Source organism: Nematolebias whitei, chromosome 2, assembly GCF_014905685.2.
Source record: "Nematolebias whitei isolate Nwh7 chromosome 2, NemWhi1, whole genome shotgun sequence".
Lineage (NCBI taxonomy): Eukaryota > Metazoa > Chordata > Actinopteri > Cyprinodontiformes > Rivulidae > Nematolebias > Nematolebias whitei.
The window spans coordinates 17330403-17341296 of record NC_056499.1 but is presented as its reverse complement, the minus strand read 5'-3'; the positions used below and the strand labels follow the sequence as shown (position 1 = coordinate 17341296).

At 36.0% G+C, this 10894-nt stretch overlaps 1 protein-coding gene across 1 annotated transcript in view; it reads left to right on the top strand.

Moving 5' to 3' along the window:
* LOC119425923 (CUB and sushi domain-containing protein 1) overlaps window positions 1-10894 on the top strand; it is a 432525-nt gene that overhangs the window by 380707 nt on the left and 40924 nt on the right. Inside the window, exons 43-51 of the mRNA XM_037693482.1 lie at window positions 1017-1133; window positions 1818-1889; window positions 2051-2197; window positions 5481-5669; window positions 5767-5952; window positions 6113-6310; window positions 7642-7815; window positions 8427-8600; window positions 8786-8959. Coding sequence (XP_037549410.1) covers window positions 1017-1133; window positions 1818-1889; window positions 2051-2197; window positions 5481-5669; window positions 5767-5952; window positions 6113-6310; window positions 7642-7815; window positions 8427-8600; window positions 8786-8959 — 1431 coding nt within the window. The remainder of the gene's footprint in view (window positions 1-1016; window positions 1134-1817; window positions 1890-2050; window positions 2198-5480; window positions 5670-5766; window positions 5953-6112; window positions 6311-7641; window positions 7816-8426; window positions 8601-8785; window positions 8960-10894) is intronic.

The following is a 10894-nucleotide window of genomic DNA, read 5'->3' as shown; positions in this document are numbered from 1 at the left end:
GAATCCACCAGCAGTCACATGCTGAAGTGTCCCTGGGCAAGACACTGAACCCCTCATAGCCTCTGATGTGTGTCCCATCAGTGTATGAATGTGACCTAAAGCACTGATCAGTTTCATTAGAATGATTTGTTCAATTAGCTTTGTAGAGATCTAGTAGAGTGCTGTATGAATGGGTAATGACACAGATTGTAATATAAAGCGCTTTGAGTATCTTGAAATAAGATAGAAAGGTGCTATATAAGTACAGTCCATTTACCATATAACTGTTTTATTTTATAACAAGAAGGGGACAGGTGTAACGCAGAAAAAATAAGCTCCCTTAGACTTGAAATTAGCTTGTTTTTAGTTCAGAATTTTAGCAAAAAACAACAAGCTATAAAACAAGCTAAAACAAGTTGAGTACAACTGCTTTAATGACAAAAGTGTGTTTGAGTACAAATCTTAAAGATACAATATTGTTTTTCTACTTTCAGTCAACTTTAGGCTTTTGCAATAAATTACAGTTGCATCTCAAAAATAAGAATATTGTAAAGAAGTGCACTTTTTTTGCCCATCATTTCAGAAAGTGAAAATGACATTATATAGCTTCATTACACATAGCCATAATCATCTGAATTACAAGAAATAAAGGCTTGAAATATTACACTCTGTATGTACTGAATCTATGTAATATATGTCCTGATTAATGCTCAGTAATCCAGGTAGATCATTCTAACAAGGTTGAGTCAGGTCTTCTGGACATATTCTTCTTCTTTTATCCAGAATACTTTTATAGTCCGAGCAGCTGCAAGAAAACTCAGTTTGAAGTTTTTTTTAATAAAAGACAAAACGTTTCAGCAAAGAAGAATCAGTCCAGAGGACCTGACTCAATCTTGTTTGATATGTAATTTGACTTTCATTTTCTGAAATATTTGACCAAAATATTGAACTTTTTCATGATTTTCTGTTTTTTTTTGAGAGGCAAATGTAACTTCTTAAAACTAAAAACAAACGTGTTTTATTTGTTGCCTCTTTAGCCCAGTGCCCAGCCAATGAGGAGCGGTTTTCGTCATCAGGAGTCATACTAAGTCCTGGGTTTCCTGGAAACTATCCAAACAGTCAAACGTGCTCTTGGCTGCTACATATGATTCAAGGTACAGAGTTTCACAGCAATCGCATGTGTGCCTGTGATTTAGTTGGGACACAGTCTTTACTGAACAATGCTTTCAACTGCTTGGAAAAGTCTTATTCTGACCTGTTACTTTTGATTAGAGCTGGAAATCCAAGCCAGGGTTCTTTGATTAAAACCCACTGTAATATAACAATTTTTTTGTGTGTGTCTCAGTAGTTATTTAGTAAAAATCACTGTGAGTGAATTGTCTGAAACGATAAAAAAAAAAAAAACACCATACACACATTGTGAGAAACCAAATATCAAACTCTAGATATCAAATAAAACTTGAAATGTGTCCGATATGAATAAAATTGCATTCTGTGTCAAGTGATCTGTATACATTTATGCTGAAATCTGCCTCATATAGTTTATGAGTCAGACAGTTAATATATGTTTGTGTAATGCTGGTGCTTTTGGATACACAATGTGAGAGACTGCTTGCATAATTGTCAGTGAGAAAGAGTTGGTTTATGGAATTTTTAAATATAATGCTTAAAAGGCATATAAAGTCTGCCTTAAACATCTTTTTTTATAAATTGTTTAAACGTATGTAAATGTTTCTGGATTCATCTGTGTTGAGCGGTTCTTATACACTTTACAGATGTTTAGTATAGTTTTTTTTTGTTTGTTTTGTTAACATAGCCTAATCTAATTGTCTTAACAGATTACACCATCAATATATATGTGGAGCTCTTCCACAGTGAGAAGCAATTCGATGAGCTGGAAATTTTTGATGGTAAGGAAAAGCTCTGCTATCTCTTGATACACCTGAAAACATTCATACACATTAAAACATATAGTTACACCCAACATTAGTTCGTGCTCATGCAAAATGATAATTCATTTTGTTTAAAAATGTGCATTCAGCTCCAAACACTTCTGCTTCTGTTTCACCAGGATCTTCAGGACAAAGCCCTTTGCTGGTTGCTCTGAGTGGTAACCACTCATCTCAATTGAACTTTACATCCAAAACAAATCAGCTCTACTTACGGTGGTCCACTGACCATGCAACAAACAAGAGAGGATTCAAGATACGTTACTCAGGTACATTCAGTATCCATTTATGTCTTTCTTTTTTCCTACCTGACAATGGCAAAGTCAATACAATCAAGTCTGGACCATTTTTTCTGCACACAGTCTAGAGGACAGCTGTACAACCTGTCATACAGCTTTGGATAATAGTTTATTTCTTTGCCTGTCAGTTTAATTATTTGCGTGCTTAGAGTGATAGATTTAATGACTTCATTAAAAGAAATGTCACTGTGCATTACTCTCATGTCACAAAGGAGGCACGTCAGGTGAGTTTTCCAGATAAAGGTTTCCGTCACATCAGGGTGATTGACAACTGTCTCCTCTGCCCTATCTCTGTTTCCACAGAATGCTTGGAAATGTATGCGCTCCACATTGTTGAAACGCTGACTAATTTTCCTACTAGCATGAATAATGATCCCTGAAGTCTTTTGTCTTTTTAGAATAATGCATCGATGGGTGGCTGAGCAATGATCATTTTGAAAAAAGATGCTTTCCAGTGCATCAGGCTGCTTACACATCGAAACACCACTAGTTTCAATGTGTTAATTTAGTAAACTGAGTGACCTATAAAGTATTCTTTAAAACTTGTTTGTTGTTGTTTCAAGAACTTGTTTGTGAGGGTTACCAGTCTCGGTTTAAAAATCCAATTTACTGTTACACAGATCCTTTTTGATCTTGAAAGAAGCCAGGAACAAGGTCAGACTGTTGGCACGCTATTTGCAAAAACAGGAAAAGAAAACAAAACTATGTTTTAGATTTTTTTTCTGCAGGGTATATCAGCTCATTGGCCTGAAGTAATAGAACTGTCTGTTCTCCATAGTGTTGTAATAGACTGTCTACAATAGGTATACATAAAACAGAAAATGATGGTTGTGATTTTTCTATATACTATTAATGGTTTGGGTTACTGAGGAAACAAACCTCAGTAAATACTGTATTTGTATGCTGATCATTTTTATACACGTTTCTTTTTGACAGGTTGTGCTGATAAGGTTCAACTGTAATGATAACTGCTGCATTTTCTTCTAGCATTGCTTACATTCTAGAGAATTTGTCTTAACAGTGAATGACCTTGATTGTATTGTTCTTAAATGTAAACTATGTCTTCATCTGTTCACCTTTCTGATATGTCCTGAAGGCTTTATCTTTGTTGTTAATGTTTCTTGTCTCACTTTGATATCTCTTTTTGAATTCACCTTGTTGTTGTTGTTGTGGCCTCAGTGCATTTATTGACCTCTTTGACCATGCTGTAAATAAGTATGAGGAAGGGTAGCTCTAGAATTCATCTAAGAATATCATTACTTCACTCGTAAGCTATTTAAAAGTGCAGTGCATCAAATGTCGCCCACCTGTGCCTAACTATTGAGAAAAACAGCTTCATATAGTTCTATAAACATTCAGCGGCAAAACCACACATGATGTCAGCACATTTCAGTAAAAGCACTGGACACTGGCAGGAAACATGCATTAAAATGAAGCAGTGACGAACAAACACTAATTTTACACAGATCTCTTGTTCTGCCAATGGTACCATCCTGATATATAATATTTGTGTAAAGTTTGAAGATTTAAGCCTAGACTCTTTGGGACAATCATCTCAATTGGTTGTTCCTCAGTGGTACAATGTTTCCTACAGGTTACGTTCAGACATTAAAACAAAAAAATGTTTAAAGGGTTACTTTGATAATGTTTTTACATTTTAAATGGTATATATATATATATCATAACATGTTAAAGCTATCAAATATTTGACCCTTATGAAATAAAATGATGTTAACTTGAAAAAAAAATAATAGATGGTAAATACTCACAGGTATAATATGAAATAAATCCCTCTTGCCATCCCATCCCAGGCTTTCCTGTCCCCTCATTAGTCCTCTGAAGGTATGTTACGACTTGTATCACACCAAGCAGTCAGTTGCAGGTCATATAAGTCTTGGAAGCTGTGAGTGGTATTCTCTGTTAGTCAAGTGCATCCTTTAGATCCACAGTTAAATTGTTGATTAAAGAAAATTGAAAGACTCTTTTAGTTGCCTCTGGCCCGTTCATAAGTCACCAATCAACCGAGCCATATTTTGTGACAACGTGAGTTTACAGAAATGAAGCTAGCTTTACACATTTAAAATAAGTGTGAGTTGGATATATGTCATTTTAAATCTTGTGGCTGGCCAGTCACACAGACCATTTCTTGTTATTAAATCACACCATTGACAATTGCAATGCCAGCTTATCCTTATACATTATTGATATGTTGGCTCTAACACTACCTCCCTTGGCAGCTCAAAGGCACAATGATGGCAGGTTGACTTCAACCCGTTATGCTGCATTAGATTGACATGACATCTCAAACCTGGCTTGAAAGTGTTTTGTAAAAGTGGCTTGTATTTCTAAAAATATGTGTACTTATCAGTATGTTTAGGTAAGTAGTTTGTACCAAAGTGTCTTCTCCTTTAATAGAAAGATTGAAGATGAGGTCATTGTCAAAACATCACATTTCCCTTGATTTGCTTGCCTGTTTTTCAATGAGCATTCTGGTCATGTTTTCCCAACGTGCACAGCATAGGTGCCTGGCCATCTACATGATGTAAAAAAGTGATTTATGTTTTTTTAGACTGAGTCATCTTCTCATTGGTTGGCACTGGCAGTCAAGTTCTGACACTCACATGTTTAGTTCAGGCACTTCATGTAGTGGAAATAGGTCAGCAGAGTGATCATGTTTGAAGTGGAACAGTCAAGTACAAAATAGTAATAGACTGATTTTAGAGCTAGACAAGTGAGTATAAAATATTTCAGAAAAAAGGTTAAACATTAAACTGTTCTTGAAAAGACTGACTTTGGGAAATGTCAAGTTCATTTTGTTGTCCATTCTAGATTATGAAACCCACTCTGTCAAAGTTAAGTGGAACTGTGAGAGTGACAATAAAACCCATTAGATAGAATGACATAATTGAGTGGCCATTGCGTTTTCTTTTATTATTGCTCATGCTCCCAACAGTCATGTGCTTTTTCTGTACTGAAAGGACAACAAAACATTACTAATTTGAAAAGTTCTAAAATAGTCATCTTGTTATCCCCTCTGCATCACTGTTTGTGAATCACTGTAGTTGAACTAAACTCGCCAACGCTGTAATGTCAGTGGGGGCATGGATGTTCTTTTGTGACTATTTCTGAAAACCCTTCATAGTAATATCAGTATCTAAGCAATGATTTTCATAATTAGATTATTAGTCAAGTTTCCTGTAAACTAATATGAACACTTTGTTTTCTTCCTTTGTTTTTTTTTAACTGTTTCCAGCTGCTTACTGTAGTATTAATGATCCCCTCTTGAATGGTGGCGTGGTCAATCAGACCAAACTTCATCCAGGTAGCAGGCTTCAGTTCTTTTGTAACCATGGTTACCGCCTCGTAGGCTCCAGCAATGCCACTTGTAGGCTTGATTCCAATGGACTTTACCAGTGGGATACGCCACCACCTTTTTGCCAGCGTAAGCTTTTCAATACATTTTAAATTATCTAAGTAGTAATTTTACAGCAAAAAGTTAGCAATTCTCTCAACTCAACTCTCTCTTTATGATATGACAGCTATTTCTTGTGGTATACCTTTATCACCGGGCAATGGCAGTTTCCATGCTCCCCACTATACTGTTGGCAGTCAAGTCACATACCAGTGTAACTATGGCTACCAACTTGACACCAGTGTTTCAATGACTGCTGTTTGTTTGGAGGATGGAACCTGGAGCAATGCTGGTTCAACCCCCAGATGTCTGCGTAAGTGTTTCTAGGACTTACCTGTGTATGAGTAAGCAGTTCATTCACATCTGCTGGAGTTTTTATGTTCACTAAAAAGAAACATCAACATTAATTTCTACTTCTTTCTTAAACAGTTCTTAAATAAATTAAAGTTCTTTATTTTTCCATTCATTTGCAGCTGTTCATTGCTCCAGCATTGAAGGTGCCTTGTCAGATCACATGACCTACCACCTACTCTCCAGTAGGCTGGGAGACTTTGGGTCTGTAGTGATGCTGGAGTGCTCAACAGGGTACTATCTGAGTGTTGGACATCGGACTCTTCGGTGTCTTGCCAATGGTACCTGGGAGGGGTCAGATGATCCAGCTACTTGCAAAAGTAAGTTTTATTCCATGCATGAACACAAAAATAGCAATTAATGTGCACAGTTTTCCATATTGTTTGGAATATATATATATATATATATATATATATATATATATATATATATATATATATATCAGCTGCATTACTATATGTACTGTATGTAATTTCTATTTAATACACACACAGACATATACACATAAATACATGCTTGAAATGTTTTATGTCCACTTGTGTTCTGTAGTGGAAAAGTACTATTTTAATAATCTGAACTTTCATGGTAGAGATGAGTTAACTTGTGACATGAGATGAAAAGGATACCTTAATATGCTCAATGATGCAACGTTATTAGCAGGCGAGATACGGCTCACATAAAGGAAAACAATGAAAAGTTCACTGCAATTACGTTTACGACCTGTCATGCATTAGTTATTAAAAGAACATACCCACAAGCACAGCAGATGGAAAAATCAGAGTAAGTTACTTTGCTTTTTAGTTTTTTGGTAGTTTTAATTAGGTCTGTGCTTTATTGTTTTTGGTATGAAAAAAAAAAAACTGCACAGCCCTCATACTTAAAAAAAAATTAGAGCTATGCTGAAAGGTGCATATGCTTTCTGTATTAGCTCATATGAATGTACATGCTTTTTTTTCCTTTTTCCTTCACTAATCCTTTTATATGAGTTACCAGAGATATATTCTGTATGTTTTCAAATGCCTAAGGATAATACCCACTGCAGATTATCTTGGGATTTTGACAACTGTTTTATTCAGAATACAGCCTGTACTTCCTGAATGTGGGGTACTTGTCAGTAGTAGTCAGAGTGCCTATTCACCAAAAAAAAAAAAAAAAAACTGTTATGCACTGCAGTGTGCCTGTGCTGATATTTTTTAAGGGAATTGGATATGCAAATAGTGTGGTTCTGAAAACTTTTTAGCACACTTTTTTTGTGATGCATTACATGTTTATATAGTACCAATGAAAAATATAAACGTATACACTGCAATAAGTGTAAATTGATATTGTAAATTTGTTATTTAAAAAAAAAAACTGATTTTTTTATTATTATTTTTATTATTATTATTAATTTTTGCTAGATTATCAAGTAGATTCCTTATGTTTGCTGGTCAATCAATTTTATTAGCATCTCAGAGCAATTGAATAAATTCACAAAAGTGGCTATTCCTTATTTTAGCTTATATAAGATGATGTTATATATGATGATGATGATGATGATAAGGATAGTTTACAGTATATTTGATAAGTGTTTCACATTATGCAAAAAAATATTTAAACTTTTTTTTTTAACTGTATGTTGTTGTAACAATATTTAAATGTTATTGTTTAGTGATCTCCTGCGGAGAACTTCCTTCCCCTCCCTTTGGTACCAAACTTGGGACTTTGACTACATTTGGAGCAACTGCAATCTTTATGTGCAATCATGGCTACACGTTGGTGGGTTCACATGTTCGAGAATGTGGTGCTGACGGGCTGTGGAGCGGTGCAGAAACAAGATGTTTAGGTAAGATCAAAATGGGAATGTATATTATGCTGTTGTCTGAATGACGTCATCTTAGCAGAAAAAGTGAACATTCTGATCAACCTTGAATACATCCTCTGTGGACTAATGGTTTGATTGATCAAACATAGAAGAGAAGGCACATGTATCAAGGATGAAATGTATTGATCTGTGCGAATAATTTCAGTAAAAGGTCGTTCTCCGTAAACATTAAATATGTGCAAATGTACCCTTGCTTAGAAACTTCATGAAGAATTAAGACAGTTTTAAAACACAGGTTAACTGTTCTTTTAAATGGTGAATATTGTTGAATATTACACTCTTTCAAGTTTCAAGAAGTCAAAGGATGTGGTGTTTCAAGGCTGCTTAAGAAACAAACCAACTGTTGAAATGTAGCAAGTTTAGACAACCTTTTGTGCCTCTGTAATTGCTACATTCTTCACAGGTAAAACATTAATTGGCTGATGCACTCCTATTCCAAGGCCAAAGCAATCAAGAGCTTTGTGAATTGAAATGTTTGAATTTTTTTAATTCATGCCTTGAGGAGCCATGAACAAGCTTAGAGTTTTAGTTGCTCATTGTACTATATAAATGGGTTATTTTGTCTTTTTCAGCTGGCCACTGTGATTCTCCAGATCCTATAGTCAACGGCCACATTAGTGGAGATGGATCTAGTTATCGTGACACAGTCGTATACCAGTGCATGCTAGGATACAGATTAATTGGTACATCTGTTAGAATCTGTCAGCAGGACCATCGGTGGTCTGGAATAACACCTGTCTGCGTCCGTAAGTACACATGATATCAATGTTCTCATGGTTACTTTCTTGCCTTTGTTGACTTATTGCTGTTTATTTCTATATTTTATATCAAACTATTAAAAAGTACAAACATCAGATGGGGGAAAACACAAATTCTGAAAGTATCTATCGAAAATTTCATCCATCACTTTTGTATATCTTGACTTCCTTAGCCATCACTTGTGGCCATCCAGGAAACCCAGCCAACGGGCGAACGAACGGCAGCGAGTTCAACCTTAATGACGTAGTCAACTTCACCTGCAATAAGGGTTACATCCTGAATGGAAATGCTCGTGCCCAGTGCCGACTCAATGGACAGTGGAGCAGCCCCTTACCTGTCTGCAAAGGTAACAATCACATCTGTTGCACAGTTCTATGCATGCATTTTAACTGTGGGTATGAGTGAGAAAGTGTAGCTGGAAACATAAGTTCTCACAACAATCATAAGCAAATTCTGGGGGCTCATGCAGGCATTCAGTTTGTGGGATCAACCAATAATGCAATAGCTAAAGGTATTTGTGTCTACAAATATGTGTCTTACATTTGCTGGATGGATTTCCTTGTCGCTATATTATGAAAACAGCATTTTAGTTGAACTTTAAAATACAATCTAAATACTTATTGTGTAGACACACCCTTATGAGTGAGTTGTATTCAGTCAGTTTTTGCTTAATGTTGTGTGTGTGTTTAAATAAACGAGCGCATGTTTAAATGATGTTGCACATCTGGAAAATTGTCCAGAGACAGTTTTATCCTCAGCTAGCCATGCCTGTTTTTTACACAACTACTTCATATCACTAGCCATGCACCATAACTACCCCCACCCCCAATCCAGACACGCATGCACACTTTAAACGTTTGAGATCACATGGCTGCTAATATGGGTTTTCTATCAAAGGGACTCATTCTGGCTTACTTCCTTCATCTTCCCTGATTTTTCTCTCTTATTCCCTTCATGCCTTTTTCCCCCCCACCACCATTTTTTTTTTCTCGCAGCAGCAGCTGTCAATTATAAGACTGAAACTTTCTCCATTCCCTTAGGGGGCCAAACACATACACACACTTAGTCACTCGCTCACACAGTCATCTGCTCCATCGACGTGAATGTGAGAGAATGTCAGCGTCTCTTGTGACATGTGGAAAATCATGCTCTATCCCTATTGGACTGTCATCCACTTAGACAGAGAGACTTAAAAAAAGAACTCCGAAAACGGATCATTCAGTGACAAAAGACAAGTTTAGAAAACACTAGAAAAGAGCAACAAGGACAATCTAAAAATGTAACACTTGAAGTTTGTCAGGATTCAAGTATTGAGGCTTAAGAAGAGAAGATGGAAAACACAAAAAGACTTTGAAATGGTTACAGTTTAGCAGAATTATCCGAGGGTGTTGTGAATAGCATGAAGCAAAACATTTTTTATTTGTCTTTAAAAAATCTGTCTGTGAATGACCAGACAGATATTTTTTTTTTTACCAAAGATTTAAAGTGACCGTTCAAACATTTTATAGCAATATTCTTGAGAATGGTTATGAATAATTAATAACTTGATTAACTTAAACAACTGTTCAGCTTATTTGTTTAAAGAACAGTATTTTAATTCTGATTGGATTTACAAACAGCTAGTCCAAGTGAGGATCAGACCTAAGTGCATTGCTCTCGTCTTAAAACAACTGCAGTCTCAAACGTTTCAATGCAATTCATATGAATATCGTTTTATAAATCCTTACAATGCCATAAATTGCATGGCGTTTTACATATGTTGTTGTCTTTTTATTTTTATTTTCAAGTTAATAAAAGTGGCAGCAGCAGCTAACTGTAAGACTTTTGATGCTACAGTTACCCTGAAGAATTTCCAGGAGGAATTTTATAAGATCTCTGCTGGAATCACTGTATACAGTGGTCCCTCGCTACTTTGTGGTTCCTTTTTTGTGGACTCGCTCTATCGTGTTTTTTCAACGTAAAATTGGACACGACACACAATTGTCTGATTGATGGAGGAGCCGCACGATCAACATGGACTTTTTATTTAAAATCAATTATTTTCAATTATTTAGCACCTCCTGCACCTTTGCACACACTGCAGGATAAGCTCCCTCCTGCAGCTCATCAGCTGATCTCCATGCAGAGCGGTTAAGTGGGTGTGGCCGAGAGTGCTTGCAGGTGGCTGAGAGCAGCGGAGGCAGGGAGCTGAAATCATGACATTCTGTGCTCTTTTAGAGCGTTTAGCTTAAAAACATTGTTTAGAATATTGCAAGAGTGTGGGAGCATTTAAAACACCTTT